The following is a 16771-nucleotide window of genomic DNA, read 5'->3' on the forward strand; positions in this document are numbered from 1 at the left end:
ATCATGATGAACTCCTAGAGATCAATAAGGAAATAATCCAGCAGCTCAATTAAACCAGCAAAGAACAGAGGCTCAGAAATAAGATCCAAATGCGCTTAAGCCACAGAAAGACACTTGCAGTGATAGATACAAACTAAAACTGCATTGAAACGTTGCTTTTCACCAACTTGATTGACAACACTGAATTATGGAAGACCATTCTTTTTTGGCTAGTTGCTGGTGAAATACATTGATTGCTGGTAGGAGTGCGAGATAATGCGACCCTTTATAGGAGCAATTTGGAAACATCCATAAAACCTACAAATGTGCCTCCTGTTTCACCCAGCAATCCCACCTGTGGGAATTTATCCTGTAATCACACTTGCATACAAATGAAAAAAATGTGGGTAAAATATTTGCATTGTTTGGAATAGCAGAAAGACTGGGAAACCCTTAAGTGCCCATCAGTAAGAAATTGGATAAATAAATTGTGATACATTCACAAATCAGAATGTTCTTCAGTGCTGAAAAAGAATGAAAATGTTTCATATTGCTATGGAAAGCTTAATACTGTTAATTGGATAAAAGCAAGCTATAAAATAATGTTCCTGTACCTGCTACCTTTGTCTAACAAAGGGGGAAAATAAGAATTATACTTTTGTTTGCTTGATGCTACATAAACAGTGGAAGGTTACAAAGAGATGGATAAAAGAGATTACCTGTTAAGAATGAGTGGAGGAGGCAGAAGCAGAGTGTAAGTCAAATAAACATTTCTCAGTATCAACTTTATCGTGTTTTGATTTTTGAACCGTGCGGCTTTATTATCTATTTAAAATTAAACTGAATAAAATTTTAAAAGAAAAATAACAATAAAGCACTGCTTTAAGTAATTTTAAAATCTGCTACTGAAAAAAAACCCTACATGTTTTATTAACAAAGTTATTCTTTTTTTCCAGAGAAGATCAGTTTATGCAAGCAGTTGTTTTATGGTCCTGAATTTGCATACCGAGTCTCTGATCAACTAGGGAGCTTGTGAAAAATACGTATTTCTGAGTAGTCCCCAGGATATTTTGAGTTAAAAATCTCTAGGGTTGGGTTTATTAATTTATGTGTAAATAAACAATTAGCAGGGAATTACCCTGGGTATTTCTACTTCAGCACCAGGGGACCCACTTCTTGTCCCCAGGAGGAGAAGGGCAGGTGTCGGGTGCTAAGAAGAGCAGGGAGCTATCTGGTGGTGCTACGAGCTGGCTGCAACCACAGGGCTCGCAGTATTTACAGGAAAAGGGGAAAGGGGCTACAGTCTTTATTTAACCCAGGCCTGGTGACAGATCTCACAGTGCTCTACCATAGCCCGAATAAAAGTTCATTGATCGCTTTTATCAGTTGGAAAGTGGCAAGACCACTTCCTTGCTCCTCTTCCACAATGAGGACCACTCTCATCAATGCGGTGACTCACTTTGATCTTGCACCATGATTTTCCCATCTTATTTATGCACATTTTTCACCTGACAGTAATTTACTCCTTAAGTGGTTTCCTTTGACCAGCTAGCTGGGGACCCTCATCCCAACTGGCCTTACAAAGAATAATACTTCCCTGTCTTGGTTCCACTACTTTTAACCCTGCTGGGGTTTGTCCCAGCTTTGCCACTACTCTGTCATACTCTCAGCCGCCTGAGTGTACGCGAAGGCTTGTTTATTTTTCCCTGTAAAAGGAGTTTAGACCGGATAGGCAGGGACCCAGCGGGGTCATTCTTCCTCTTGGACAGCAGGGAGCAGCCTTTCCTTATTTTTTGTTAGACCTAAGTGGCTGCAATCTCAGCGCGGCCGCTTGAGGGGGTGAGAGGAATGTGGATGGTGCCCGTGCCTTTCTTAAGGTGTGTTGGGATGTAGGGAGGAGACACACAACTAATATCTATGTGTCATTTTGAAAACTTTCAAGTATGTTAACAGACATTTTAACCCCGAATTTGTCTTCTAATTTCCCCAGATGAAATTGAAAGTTGAAGAGGCTAAAAGGGTCCCCAAAGGGGTGTGGGATAAAAGACAGGGCTGGAACCAGTGCCCAGGCGCCGCCACTTCAGTTCCCAGGCTCTGGTAGACGTGGCACCTGCTAGCCCCCCCACCCCCAGCCCCACCACCGTAGCCAGGCTGTGGGGCTCCCAACCAGCCTGCTTGGACCTTGGACAAGTTACTGAACCTTTTGAAACTCCAGTCTCCTATCTGTAAAATGGGAAGGATGATGATGATGATGATAAATAGAATCACACCTACCGTCCGGAGCTGTTGTGAGAAATAACTGAGAGAATACACGTAAAGTTTTATCATGGTGCCTGCAGGGAGTAAAGACGATATTACTGTCGGTTTCACAGAGGGTCCTGGTCTAGGGCTGTCACTTTGACTTCAGAATGACTTGGAAGTCTTGTTAAAATGCAACTTCCTGGGCTCTGTCTCAGAGCTTCTGGCTCAGTGGGTCTGGTGTGGGGCCCAGGAATTTGCATTTCTCCTAAATTCCCAGGTGATGCTGGTGCCGCTGGTCCAGGGGCCACCCTTGGAGAACCGTCCTCCTGGAAGGCTCTTTCTTCCTTCCGTACATTTCCCTCCAGGCCTAGCTCATACTCTGTTCATTTGATCACTGGTGGCCTACTCTGCCCCAGCTGTGGTTTGATCAGTAGATACACCAGGTTGAGCAAGACCAGATTTCTTCCCCAGGAAGCTCACGGCTGAAGGCCAAGGCAGACACATCCATGTACACCAGCAGCATGAGCAGACGTGTGATAGGGGAAAGCGTGGGAGGGAAGGAGGATTCCTCACTCAGGCCAGAGGGTCAGCAGGGCCAGGGCAGGGGTGTGGGGATGAGGGTCAGGAGCAGAAGGAGTCAAAGACTTTTCTGAAGAGGGTGAAGGGGTGGGTAAGACCAGAGCCCCTCAGGAAGTGCCGAGGGCAGGGGAGGAGCTGGAGAGATGTTGAGTTGCGGGGCTAATGGGCCACAGGTTGATGGATCACAGGCTGATGGACCAAAGGGTGATGGACCACAGTTGCAGCTAGAGATGGGGGTGGACCCTGTCTGGCCTTGGGTGGGAGGATGTTCCCCAGAGTGAGGGGGCTGGAGGGAGCAGATGCAGACCTGAGCAATGGGAGCAGAGTCACTTTATTAGCATAACGATGGCAGAGGGATAGGGTTTAGCTGTTGGCCACGATGGTCTCCTCAATCCAGTCTACATAGTTGCAGACCTTGGTGTAGACCCCAGGCTTGTTCTTCTGGGCGCAGCCATAGCCCCAGGAGACGATACCCTGGAGCTCTCCGTTGCAGGCCACAGGGCCACCAGAATCACCCTGGGAGGGAAAGATGGGACAAGCTTTATAAAGAGAGAGGAAAGGCGGACCAGAGGCGTGTGCAGTCTGAACCTTAAAAGACCCGGTTTCTGTCAGCTCTGTGGCTCCACATCCTTCTCACTGATGAGATGCCACCCACGCTAGCCGCCCTCGCTTCTCCACGGGACCACTGAATGGGAGCTTGCAAGCCCGCTCCCAGGGGGGGCTGCGTGGTGTCTGGGCAGGGTCTCAGCATGACAGGGTCAAGTCACCTGGCAGGAATCCTTGCCTCCCTCCAGGAAGCCGGCGCAGACCATGTTGTCAGTGATCTGTCCGGGGTACGAAGCCTCACACTCGGCCTGGCTCAGCAGGGGGGCGTCCAGGCACTGCAGCAGCTCAGGGTAGTTGACTTTGAGGATCAGGAAGAGATCAAGGAAAGGAAAACGGGGGTCAGGCCAGGACTGGAGATGGTACTCCAGGGCTGAACCTGGGGGCAGCCAGGAGAGGCCCCCCACGGAAGGGCCGGCAGTGGGTTTCAGCTCCCAGGGATGCTCTCTGCCGACCCCTCCCCTAGAGGTAATAATAGCAAGGCCTACACTGGTCCTGTCTTTTGATTCTAGGGGTCAGCTCTCTACACCTTGCATATCTCTGGTACCCAGCGCAGGGGCCTGGGTGTAGTAGGCACTTGATGTGAATTTGCAGACTGGAAGCAAGGTGGTCCAAGCTCAGGGGCTGCTGGATTCTGGGCAACGTGGCTAGGTAGGAGGCTGAAGTCGTGAGGGGCCCACTCACCGCCAGAGCTCAGGGTGTTGCCCCAGCCAGAGATGAGGCACTGGGTGCCAGCAGCCGCGCAGGCGGTGGGCAGAGCTAAGGTGGACACCCGGGTACTGAGGACTGCAGGCGACGAGAGTTTGATCAGCAGGATGTCATTGTCCAGGGTCCAGCTGTTGTAACTGGGGTGCCGGATGACCTTGGCCGCACTGATGAACTGCTCAGTGCCCTCCACAACATCGATGTTGTTTTCTCCCAGCCTCACCTCGATGCGGCTGTGGGTTTGGGGGGAGAAGGGGAAACCTGAGAGAAGTCCTGTTCTCCACAACCCGACATCTCCTCCCAGGGTACTCCCTGCTCAGGGGTGGAGGTGTGGGAATGTCACAGGGCAGAAGGGCGGTGGGTCAGTGCAGGTGAGACTGACAACCTCCATGCTTCACAGTGGGTGGGGGTGGAGCAGGGACCAGGTGAAGGGGTCTGGTTGGGGGTTGCTCCTCCATCCCCTTCTCCAGCCGCCTTTCCCATAATCCCTCAGGCAGTCAGTGTTGCGGGCATGAGAAACGAGCCACTTCAAGTTCCCCAGGCGTCCTTCTTCCTCTGTAACCTTGCTAACCACACGCAGTGACTTTGACCCCCTTCTCGCTCCGGTGAGCACCACCATCCCGTGTGATCTGCCTAGCGCTGCGCCAGCATCTGCAGCATCAGCCTCACCTGGGAACCTGTCCGACATCCCCTCTCCCGGTTCCTGCCCTGGGCCTGCTGAATCAGAAACTCTGGGGGTGGGGCCCAGAGAGCTGTGGTTTAACAGGCCTTCCAGGTGATTTTGATGCACACTCAGGTCTGAGAACCCTTGGTCCAGCCAGTGATTCTAAGCTCTGCCTGTAGAGTAGACTTGCCAGAGGCAGAGAGTGTTAAAAACTCACTGATATTCAAGCCCTCTTCCTAAAAATTCTGAGTTCAATAGGAACTGGGCATTCGTATTTTTCGAACATTTCTTAGCTGGTTTTGACATGGAGCCAACTTGGCAAAGGTGACTTGTGTGATGTCCCTGTCTGCTTTTCCTACGGGGGCATTTCCACCCCCAGAATAGTCCCTCCCTGTTTTTGTGACCGGCAGCCCCTTGCTGTTTGATCTATCTATTTAGGGTGTGCCCCTCTTCACCCGCAGCTCCCACTTCTTCCCCATCTTTGTACCAAACTCAGCAGCCCCCTGGACGGACCCCGGCTCTCAGAGAGGGCCCCGGGCGGTGGGCCTGGCCGGCAGGGGCCCAGCACTTACGACTTGTAGCAGTGAGCAGCGGACACCACCCACTGGTCGCTGATGAGGGAGCCCCCGCAGAAGTGGTAGCCGGAGTTCAGGGACACCTGGTAGGGGACGGAATTCTCCGCACAGGTGTAGCCCCCGACGATCTTGTCATCGTCGTCAGTGGGGACAGCAACTTGAGTGGAGACAGAAGGGAGAGGGCGGCTCAGCCGGAGGTGGGAGGGTGCAGCCTGGAGCCCCGCGGCTGGGCCACGCTGATCAGGATTCCCGAGCAAGCACAGCGACGAGAGGGAGGCCACAAGGGAGCGCCCCCGGTGTGTATCGCGGGAGGTGGCTCCCCCAGCCGCTCCGCGTGCCCGCAGGGCGCAGAGGTAGGGACCCCGCGGGGACGCAGGCCCAGACCTCCAGTGGCGGCACCAGGGCAAAGAAATCCCCTCACAGTGCTCTCAGTGTGATGGGGTCTCACGGGGAAGGCTTCTCTCTCTCTCTTTTTTAAAATTCTTGTCAAAAGAGTCATGTTCTAGCTTAGTCCAGAAAACTAACAAGTCACTGATCCCTTTTTAAAGAACAGTATTTGAAATAATTCCTTAAAGTATTCAGAATTACTTTGGATTATTCCTTAATGATAAATGAATAATAGCATATTATAGATGTTACTATTTCTGAGATGAATAAATCTGCAAGCACAGATCTCCCTTTATGCTTTAATATAGTTGAGAACGAACATTATGAACAATCTGATTTCTCAAATACTGTTCTGATTTTTGTGCCTTTTTTTAGTGATTTATTTATACATATAGGTATATTCCTTTTCGTATTCCTTTTGTTGTAGGCCACTACAAGGCACTGAATATAGTTCCCTGTGCTGTGCGGCAGGATCCCTGTGCTGTGCACAAAGTCTCTCTTACTCATCACCAGTCTCCTCCCCACTGTGCTTTCAGCCCCAGGCTGGGAAGGTAGGTTGGCCTAACCAGGGCAAGCTCCTGAGTGGCCCTGGCTGCACCCAGCCTCTCCCATAGCTCCAATCTCCACTGTGAGGCCAGGCACCCATTGCATACGACAAGGGTAGACACTGTTATTGGCCAAGAGAACAGTGATTTGCAATGGTGGGTGGACACCTGGGAATCTTAAAATCATCTGGGAAGTTTAAAAATTCAATGTGCAGGCCACGTCCCAGGCCAGTTACCAGGACTCCGGCAAGAGACTTCTTCCAGTCTCCCCGGGTGCATCTGAGGTTAGGAGCAGCTACAGCCAAGCCACAAGTACTAGCTCACATCACAGACCATCTCTACCTGGTCTCCCTTTCTAGTCTCTTTTGAAAAAGTCCCAAGGGGAAATGGATGGATGTTGGGGATGGAAGTGGAGTTGGGCAGAAGGGGAGAGAAGTGAGGCTTCAAGAGAGCCCAAGAGTGGGAAGGCAGGTGCTGGACAGGAAAGATAGATTATCAGAGCACAGGTAGACCGGAGAGGCCGCAGGAATGGTGGGGTGTGTATCTCCGCCGGGAGAGGGGGCCTGGACCAAGCATGAAACTCACCAGCTGCTCCAACGAAGGCAAGGATCAGGAGTGGATTCATGGTGGCAGAAGTCTAATTGAGTGGGTGACGGGGAGCCTTTATACCTCCCAAGGAGAGGGAGAGGGATGTAGGTGAGGGTGGAGGGCCACCGCTCCTCCCAGGACAAACACACCTGCAGCTTTCCCTTTCCTGGTGTCTTGCATCAGTTCTGCTATGTTTGGCCGCTCTGTGGACTCAGGACCTGCGGGAGATAAGGAACCTTACTTCTGAGGACAGAGAGGAAGACCAGCTGAGCCCAGGAGGATTCTGGGGTGAGGGAAACAGGGGAAGCCAAGACCCCACACATCACAGTTGGGCCTTCTTAAGCAGAGGAGGTGACAGTTAGGAGGAGGGAGAATGATCTGGGCCCCTAGGAATCCTCTGACCTCACAGAGATTAACTTACTTTAAGAAAAGGCTGCTACTGGGAGCACACTTGGCTTCCCAGTATCCTGGAGTCCCAAGAGAGGAAGGAGGTCCTGACTAAGCCATAGCTGTAAGCGGGAAGACCTTTCTCAAGTCCAAACCGCTGGGGAGGAAGGTCAAATCCAAAGCCTTGGGGAACCAGGATCCCAACACCAAGACGTGATGAGATGGGAGAGGCAGAGCTTCTTGGGAGTCTGGCCTTTCAGCTGGCTCTCCTTCCTACCGAGCCTTGTGGACGAGGACTGTTTGGAAGGAGGAGGGGCCAAGGGTTAAGTAGGTGTTTACCTGATACATTTGTGGGGATAGGGGACCAGTACCATGTTCCCCCTCTTCCTCACTATGAAGACACTGGTCTTTCTCACCGCTCATGCTGCCGTAGGTTCTCTTTAAGCAGCCTCGTGGTTGTGCTAGGAAACTGTACTCAGGGTGAAGGAAATTGCCCCCACCCGCTAGAAGCTGGCAGCCTGAGCTGGAATTTTAAGCTCCAGATCAGAAATTAGGAAAGGTTTGGACAATGGTAAATTGGGGTCCTGATCAGAGAATCAGCCGTAGGTAGAGAGACTGGCACTCAGTTATAAAGGTCGAGTATTAGGTGATTGATAACAAAGTTGAAGGTGGGGTAATTCTGGAATTTTCCATTTTAGATGCAGTGGGACTATTTTGCTAAGCTCAGTACAGAGTGAATCTTCCCAGAAACAATCTCAGTTTGCAAACTTCCATGGCCATTAAGACACAGCCCTCCCTGTATCTTATTGAGACACAGTCTGGCCAGAGGGGCAAGAGACGGAACTGGAGCCTGTGCTTGAGTCTAACGATGTGAACCAGGTGGAGGAGGCTGCCTGTGAGGAGACTTCTCAGCTGCTCTGAGCACAGGGTTCGTGACCGGCAGTAGTGGGCAGAGCTCCCACTTTTCTTGGAAAGGTAACAATGAGCGAACGTTCTGGAGATGGTGAACACAGTGAGAAAAGCTCGGAAGTCTGGTGGTGAGACAGGAGGTAGGCTGGGGGGATGGAGGAAATGGAACTAGAGGGAGGTGAGGGTGGGGCTCACGGCTTGAGAGGGACCACGGGGTGTCTCCTGGCCCAGTGCCTGGCACTGCTGGAAGCCAGCTTCTCCACACCAGGACACCCACCCACCCACGGCTCAGAGCTCTGCCCTCTCCCTCTGCGCACCCTCTGTTCCCTGCTGGGCTCCTGTCTAGGTGGGGATGCTGATAGATTCTTGCAGTGCCTGGCAGCTTTTATATGGAAGAGCTTTCACACCTGCCGACAGCGATGGGAAGCTGATGCCCATTTGTGTGGAATTTCAAGTCTCACTGATCATAAATGTTTTGACGCGAGGTGCGCAGAACAACATTAGTTCCATTTACAGAGGATGAGACTAAGAATAAGAAAGGTTGTGTCTCACCCAAGAATACAGATCTACAAGTGGTAGAGCTGGCCTCAAGGCTCCAGAAAGGCCTGGGAGAGCGTTGCGAGGCGTGGGAATCACTGCAGATGGCAGCTAAGGGGTCAAGCCAGAGGACAAACTACTTCCTGACCCCCAGTGATGCTTGTCTCCTGGAGGGGAGTAGAAGAGTGAATTAATCTTCCACCTGACACCTGGCTTCACAGCCTTACCTTGCCACGGTCATGGGTCCCTCCAGGACACGTCTAATGGATGGCACACCTCTCTGTGGCCACAGGTAGCTGACCTAGGTTGTGAAGTCTCCATAATGGGGACTTTTTCTGAAATATCAAATATGCTATTTTGTTTTGTCCCCCCATTATGGGGTCTTTATAGGAAGTCCTACTGTAAGATAGAGACCCTTCCTCTGCATGCCAGCGTGCCCTGGACAGGTCTGGGGTGGTGGGTGATCCTTGGTAGAAGATAAGATATTATCTTGGGAAAAGGGAGAAAGTTTTTGGATTGGTGCTTGCGGCTCTGACTCTGTCTAAAAGGGAACTCCCAAGTTTGGGGGCTTTGCTGGGTCTAAAGCCTATAGACTAACCTCCTGACATTTTGCACTCCTCATTAGAGTAAGCCAGCCCACCCACAACACGGTGTGATGTGAGTTTCTGTCAAAGTAGCAGGGATCGCCATACAGACAAAGGAGAGAGACGTGGGTGGAAGCCATTCCCTCATACTCTAGGCTCAGATGTGTAGAATGGATCAGGTCCACCTTTGCCCAAATTCAGTTTGGATAAGTCAGTGCAGCTCTTGGCACAATCATTCTAGTTCATATTTAGTGCTTGGTGTATCAAGCCACTGCCTTTGAATTAGGATAATAGTGCATAGTTTCTGTGTGCTTACTACACCAATTGTTGCGAGTCCTTCACGGACCTTTTTTTCCCCTTTATTATCATAACCACCTATGGGTTGACTGTTTCATAGATGACAAGACGAGGTTTGTGGAGTGAAGTAAATTTTCAAGGCCACACAGCCAGCAGGGGTTGAAGCGCGGCCCCCCGATGCCCGAGCCTGCATGCTCTACCACAAAACGAAAGTCGATCCTCAGCCTCATGAGGCGGGCAGCAGGTAGCATTTCCTCCTCTTTGTACTGATGAAAAAATCTAAGCTAAGAAGTTAAGTGACTTCTCCACGGTCACCCCGTGGTCACTCACATAAATGACACCAGAACCTTTCTCTGTTGAAGATACGTTCATTTCCCATCATGTTGTCACACATGCTGGAGTCTTTCCAACCTCCCACTCATCTGAAAAGTAGACTTTTGTCAGATTCCAAAGCCCTAGTTTCTTTAAAAAAAAAAAAAAAAAAAATTTGCCTCCCCAAGCCCCCCCACCCCCCCCCAGCACAGGTATTTCTCAGCTCTGAGTCACCTCCTCCCTGGCATCCGGTGTCCTTTACCACCTCCAACCAGATTATCAAATTCTGGGCTATCTTTTCTCAAAACTCCCAGATCCTCCCCACCTCCACTAATTTTTTCTGAACTGCGTATTTTCTTCATTGTGCAATTTCTCCTTCTCCAATAAGAGCGATTTCCTTGAATATCTCTGCCTGGGAATCACTGAGTCTGGACAGTGAAGGGGCGCTCTGTGCGATCAGGAAAAATTGAAGGGTGAGGCAGATGCTGGAGGCGTAGACTGGTCAGGGCTGGCTGGCTAAATGGAGAAGCCTGCTCCTCCTCCCCAGCCCCCTTCTGCTCCCCACCTCGAAGCAAGGAAGATGGGCAAGTTTTATGCCTGGGGGCCGTCCATTTGTGTATTGTATCTGTTCTTCAGGCTGATATAGAGGGGTAACTAGGGGAGGGTCTAGCAATGAAAGGTTTTTATCTAAAGATAGAGTGGTTCCTGTAACGTAATGGTCTTTCGGTTCACATTCCAGTCCCTCCTTGTCTGGTCCCTGGGCTTCTTAAGTGACTTCAGTGTCACTGAAGAGTGAGCAGAGGAAGCCCGTAGACAGTCTGGCAGCCATGACTTGTCCCATGATGCTCAGGGCTTAATAGATGACATGCATTTCTTTTTCTAAATCATATTAGATGCAGACTGAGCCCCACAAGCCAAGTTCAGTGATAAGTCTAGTCAACTGAGCTCCCTCCACTCTTTTGGGTTTTCAGAAACCCTAGACTGTGTTGTCCACTTGGGATGCAGCCAATGGTCAGTCCACTTCCTACAGGCTAACCTGTCCAGGAGGATCTCCTGAAGGCTCCCAAGGCCCGGGACTGAGCGCTCAGTCCACACAGGCGCCCACGCGGTTCCACCTGAGGACCACTCAAGTTCAGGGCCATTGCGTTTGCCTCTCTAGAACCCATCACACCTGTGCCCTTTCCCAGTCTGGGGGTGGGGCAGCCGATGGAGCCGCCCATGCTACTGGGACACCTTTCTACTCAAATAGAAAGGAAAAGCGTCTGCTCCCCCTCCCGTTAGAACAATCTAGTTCATTTTTTTAACGGGCTTACATTGTCTAAACTCAAATGCTTTTGTAGAGTTTTTCTCCAGGGAAGTCATTATTGCTTAGCCAACTCTTCTCTTTTCTTCTGAATCATATTTATTTACTCAGAGTATTATTTGCTCAGACTGCCTTAACAAAACCCCACAGACCTGGTGTCTTGAACAACAGAAAGCTATTTGCTCACAGTTCTGGGAACTCGAAGTCCACGATCAAGGTGTTGATAAAAGAAATTTTCACATACTGGGGAAAGTCATTCTGGCTCCTACCTGAATTAACTTGAATTTTATGCTACCTAAAATAGCCTATTTGTGGCTTATCAACCATACATTGTACATCTGCTTTAATTATTATAGAACAAGACACATCGATCAGAAGTAAAGAATGTCCATGTTAAAAATAAAAATTAAATGCTTCCCTTCCTGGGAGACCAGCACTGGTCCCTCTTTGCTGGTAAGACTCTTGTTTCAGATGCCAAGGCCATACTGACTCTCTGTGTATGTGCTGGTCTTTTTTTTTTTTTTTTTTTAAACTTTGAAGGAATGTATCGCTGACTTGTTCAATGTTCTTTGTTCTGACAAGACATAAAACTGTGCTGAAAGCCACGCTTCTACAGAGCAGTTCCTCAGTTATTTGAAAAGCTCTCTGCTGGGCTGTAGTTCTCCATTTGGCTCAACACAACTCCTTTCTATTCCTATTACAGATTGTTTATTGATTACTTTCCTTGACAGCGTCAGCAGGGTTGGTTCTCCTGAGGCCTCGCTCCTCGGCTTGCAGACGGCCTCTGTCTCCCTGCGTCCCCACGTGGCCTTTCCTCTGTACGCACATCCTGGGTGTCTCTCCCTGTACGCCCTCATCTCTTCTGATGAGAACACCAGCCAGACTGGATTAAGTCCATTGTAATGGCCTCATTTCAGCTTAATTATCTCTTTAAAGACCCTATCTCCAAATACAGTTACATTCTAAAGGACTGGGGTTAGGACTGAAACATATGACTTTTAGGGGAACACAGGTCAGTCCGTAACACTAAATATTTACTGAATTCCAGTGATGGTCCTGCTGTTTTTCTAAGCTACATGGAAACAGCAATGGAGAAGATACCAGTAGTCTTTGCTTTCATGGCATTTATGTGTGTGCATGTCCACACACGTAAGGAGGTATAGGAGAGGCAGACAGTACATTTAAAAATACATATTATGTATATACAGTTGACCCTTGAACAAAATGGGATTCGAGCTGTGTGAGTCTACTTATACACAGATTTCTTTTTCCCAATAAAAACTATAATATTACACTATCTGGGGTTGATTCAATCCACCAATGTGGAACTTCAGATACGGAGGGCTGACTATTTAAAGTCACAAGTGGATTTTCAACTGTGCACAAGTTTGGTCCCTAAGCTGCACCTTGTTAAGGATCAACTATATCTTTATATCAGAGTAGTGATTGGGTGTTAGGATAAAGAGATAATAGATGTGAGTGACTGGAGGCTGGGTCCACAAGTGGCCTATTAGGTAAGAAGGTCAGGAATGCTGTTTGTGGGGAGACGGTATTTGAGTTGAGAACTGATTAAGAAGATACCAGCCCTGTGAAGGTGGGGTGAGGGTGCCTTTCATTATTCAATGCTGAGTCTATAATAGAAATAAAGAGACATATTCAACCACAGGTTTTTTAAATTGAAGTATAGTTGATTTACAATGTTGTGTTAGTTTTAGGTGTACAGCATAGTGATTCAGTTATACATGTATACATGTGTATATATATTCTTTTTCAGATTCTTTTCCATTATAGGTTATTACAAGATACTGAATATAGTTCCCTGTGCTGTACAGTAGGATCTTGTTGCTTATCTATTTTATGTGTAGTAGTTTGTATCTGTTAATCCCAAACTTCTAATTTACACCCCCCACCTTTCCCCTTTGGTAACCATAAGTTTGTTTTCTATGTCTATGAGTCTGCTTCTGTTTTGTAAATAAGTTCAATTGTGTCATTTTTTTGATTCCACAGATAAGTGATATCATATGATACTTGTCTTTGTCTGATTACCTCACTTGGTATGATAATCTCTAGGTCCATCTATATTGCTGTAAATGGCATTATTTCATTCTTTTTTATGGCTGAGTAGTATTCCACTGTGTGTGTGTATGTGTGTGTGTGTGGGGGTATATATATATATGTCACAACTGCTTTATCCAGTCATCTGTTGATGGACATTTAGGTTGCTTCCATGACTTAGCTATTGTAAATAGTGCTGCTAGGAACATTGCGGCACATGAATCTTTTTGAATTCCTGTGGATATATGCCCAGGAGAGAGATAGCTGGATAACAATAATTCCATTTTTAGTTTTTTTTTTTTAATGGAATTTCCATACTGTTTTCCATAGTGGCTGAAACAAATTAGGGGAATAAACTAAAAATATAACCAAACAGGCAGTAAACAAGGATAATTATTTCTCTTGGTCTTGGCTTCAGGTGGAGGATTAAAGAGTTTGATCTGAATATTCATGACCACTAGGTAGTCAGCTCTTTGGGTTTGGCATAGACACTGTAAGGCCAGGAAGATGGACGCTGAGAATTATAAAATAAAATATCAGGTCTGTTGTCCCCCTAATTGTTTGACAGAGGCAAAAAATAAATATTTCCTAGAAAACCCAGCTATACTCTACGAATTAGGGAAAACACGAGGGTGAATTGATAATATCAAATTACATAATGCACAAGGAAATAAGCCACCCCGAGTAAGAGGCAGCCGAAACCACAAGAAAACCAGATGCATAAAGTCATCAGACATCAGCATTAACAGAGAAAGATTCCAAGTGTAAGTTCGATATTTTTAAAGAAATAAAATAACTGAAAAATACACGGGGAGCAAGAAGCTTCAAAAATGACTGCTCACATTTATAAAAGTCCCAAGTAGATTTTCTAGGAATGAAAATATAATTTACATCAAAAAGTCAACTGAAAAGTGATACAGCTTATTTGCAGCTCACATGTGAATTAGTTGATGGGATAGAGGATCTAAAGAATGTATCCCGCAGGCAGCACAGAGAAGCAGAAAGAGGGAAGTGTGAGTGGATAGAGTCTAGACGATACGGGGAACGAAAGCTGATCAAAGGCTAGAGCTACGTTTCAGGCCATCTCCCCCATGAAACGTGGACCGCCAGATTCACGGACTGAAGTTCTGGCCCTTGCAAAGACCTTCCTCTGTAAAGAAACGTGTTCACTGTAATGATGACTGCAGAGTAAAGTGCAACCTATGCAGGCAACATGCCCGTGGTTTTTTCAACTGAAAATAGGGGATTTCCCATGAAAACCTGAGTGTGGGTTGAAGGTAAAGAGGCTCGGCTGGGGGCGGGGAGAGCGGTGGAATAGGAATGTGCGCCATGAAGCTGGAATTTGCTCCTGCCATCAAATCGTGCCTTTTTCAACCTACGCATGGGTCTTGTCTTAATGATAGGTTTCCACTTCGTATCAGAAAAATCAGTGTGTGTCCGAATTTCTAGTTTTTCAGATCGGATAACAACCAGTTCTGAATGCTGTGATGAGGCATTTAGTACAGAGCCAGGAGCAGGTTTTCAAAGAAAGAACAGTTGTTGGCAGGTCGTATGAGTTTCCACCAAAACTGCTTGCATCTGCCTTCTGATTCTCTTTTTTGGGAAAGCCAAGGGCCCTGCAGAGCATCCCTATCTGCCACGGGCTCGTCAAGAACGCCTGAGCCTGCCTGGCCTGCGGTCCAGGTGGCTGGGCCATTCCCAGCACAGCCTTGCTCTGCTACAGAACTGTCTCTTGCATGGGCCCAGCCATACAGATTAGACAGTAAATGGACCAGAGCAGCACACCCGGAAGCAGTAGATGTTAGCACCCACGTCTAGAGTGTCCAGTAAGCATTGCACCTCTTCCTCCACGGCAGATGATGTAAGATGCAGTAGCTTACCTGTCCCTTTCGAGGACACTCCAACATGTCTCACATCTGTAAACCACTCAAAAGCACACCAAGGTGGCAGGCCCCTGAAGTTTTGCAGATTACCGTTGGTCTGGCATGCCTTTGACATCCCCAGGCAGCTAGACTGCTTTACAATTTCTGTTCACCAAGAACAATCAGCGTAAGGCCATCCATGCGACGGGCCAGTATGGTAGCAAGATGACTAAGGGCCTCGTGAACCGTGCTGATGGAGAACGGGCTAAGTGTAGCCTCGAGACAAAATAGTTAAATGGTATTTGGGACTCTGCCACTTCAAGGCAAACTGTACCTGATTGTGTTTACCGAGTATTTCTAAACACTCTTCTGGAAGAAATTTTGTCCTCACCCTCCAGGAGCCACCCTTCTTGTCTGCGGGTGGAGCCCTCCAGGCGGGTCCTCCAGACCCTCTCCCCGTCCCCAGCCTACTTGTTCATGCTCACAGCCACCCACCAACACACAGGCGGCTGCATCTGCCTGAGAGCTGCGGTTTCCTGCCTCTACCAGCCTCCCAGGGATGTCAGGCCCAGCCGGGTGGGAGCCGGCAGGAGGGAGCCAGGGTTCTTGCTCAGATCTGTGATCTGGGCCCAGCACTGTGTCAGCGCTGCAGAAGTAAGAGCTGCTGTCTTCAGGGCTCACACTGCTCACAGTCAGAACTGAGAAGTTCAGGCTTGGGCGGCTGATGGGAAACTTCTCCTTGGCAAATCCACTTTCATAAGTGGCCTGGGAGCCCTGATTTGCAGTTGCAATCAGGCTCAAGCTCTGTCCTGGACGCTGACGGTACCAGTACATGGAGATGACTTGGCTGTCGGCCTCACACTGGATCATCATGGAGACCCCGTGCTGACAGATGGCCCTGCTTGGCTTTTGAGAGACGAGAGCACCGAACGCAGAGCCTAGTTCCAGAGAGACAAAGAAACCCACGAGGGCTGAGACAAGCTTGTCCCTAGGCAGGAAAGTCTTTTACTATTTGCTCCAGTATCACCATGGCTCCCAAAGAACCCTGTACCACTGCCTCCATTTGTTTCTGTTCTGCCAACTGTCGTTCTGTAGGGATCCTCCAATCCAACATCTCCCCCCATGCTCTGACTCGTGTCCTCAGACCCTCGACTCCTCTTCTCAGCAGTTTAGCATTAACTCCAACCGTCCCCACGGGTAAGGCCATACCTAGCCCCAGGAGAAGCAGCAGAAGAGTCAGCATCTTTAGGTGGTAGCCGCTCTTCTTCCTTGAGAAAAGGCACTAAGAAGCCAGATTCAGGTTTGTCTTTCCTCACCACTGTGTACTTCCTTCCTACCATGCTCCCCCCTGCACCCCAACATAGGAAGTTGAGTTTCTGCAGAATAGGGAGTAATTAGTCTGCCCCCTAGTGGAGCTGTGTGGGTCTTCACTTCAGCTGTGTCTTCATTCACAAGGCTCCCAGCCCGCAACTGCCATCCCGCCCCCAGGTATCCATCACTTCCCCGTCCACAATTACTGATCACCTGTACGTGCTACCCTTTGGGTAGAAAGCAAGAATGAGACACGGTATTGACCTCAGGAAACGAAAGGTAAAATTTTAGATTATGTGGGAATCTTGTAACTCAGAATTTCAACTGTTTAGTTCTCACTGGGGTTGC

General features: G+C 48.6%; 1 protein-coding gene and 1 gene segment (V, D, J or C); both read right to left on the bottom strand.

Moving 5' to 3' along the window:
- LOC105070804 (T cell receptor beta constant 1-like) overlaps window positions 1-16411 on the bottom strand; it is a 33202-nt gene extending 16791 nt beyond the window's left edge. The window contains 3 exon segments of the C gene segment in view: window positions 8840-8863; window positions 15758-16050; window positions 16322-16411. Of these exon segments, the coding sequence occupies window positions 8840-8863; window positions 15758-16050; window positions 16322-16355 (351 nt within the window).
- On the bottom strand, window positions 3112-6997 carry PRSS2 (serine protease 2). Its single transcript, XM_010957152.3, has 5 exons — window positions 6864-6997; window positions 5344-5503; window positions 4087-4340; window positions 3567-3703; window positions 3112-3315 (listed from the first exon to the last, which is right to left on the bottom strand). Exons 1-5 carry the CDS (start codon window positions 6901-6903, stop codon window positions 3163-3165), a joined length of 744 nt encoding a protein of 247 aa, XP_010955454.2. The 5' UTR covers window positions 6904-6997; the 3' UTR covers window positions 3112-3162.
- Window positions 16412-16771: the final 360 nt, after the last annotated feature.

Source organism: Camelus bactrianus, chromosome 7, assembly GCF_048773025.1.
Source record: "Camelus bactrianus isolate YW-2024 breed Bactrian camel chromosome 7, ASM4877302v1, whole genome shotgun sequence".
Lineage (NCBI taxonomy): Eukaryota > Metazoa > Chordata > Mammalia > Artiodactyla > Camelidae > Camelus > Camelus bactrianus.

Excerpts from the sequence above, each read along its gene's own strand:
- PRSS2 (XM_010957152.3), bottom strand. The coding sequence starts at position 6,903 with ATGAATCCACTCCTGATCCTTGCCTTCGTTGGAGCAGCTG. Across the intron at positions 5,504-6,863 it reads TGCCTTCGTTGGAGCAGCTG|TTGCTGTCCCCACTGACGAC; the intron begins GTGAGTTTCATG and ends TCTCCACTCAAG. Across the intron at positions 4,341-5,343 it reads GCTGCTCACTGCTACAAGTC|CCGCATCGAGGTGAGGCTGG; the intron begins GTAAGTGCTGGG and ends CCAAACCCACAG.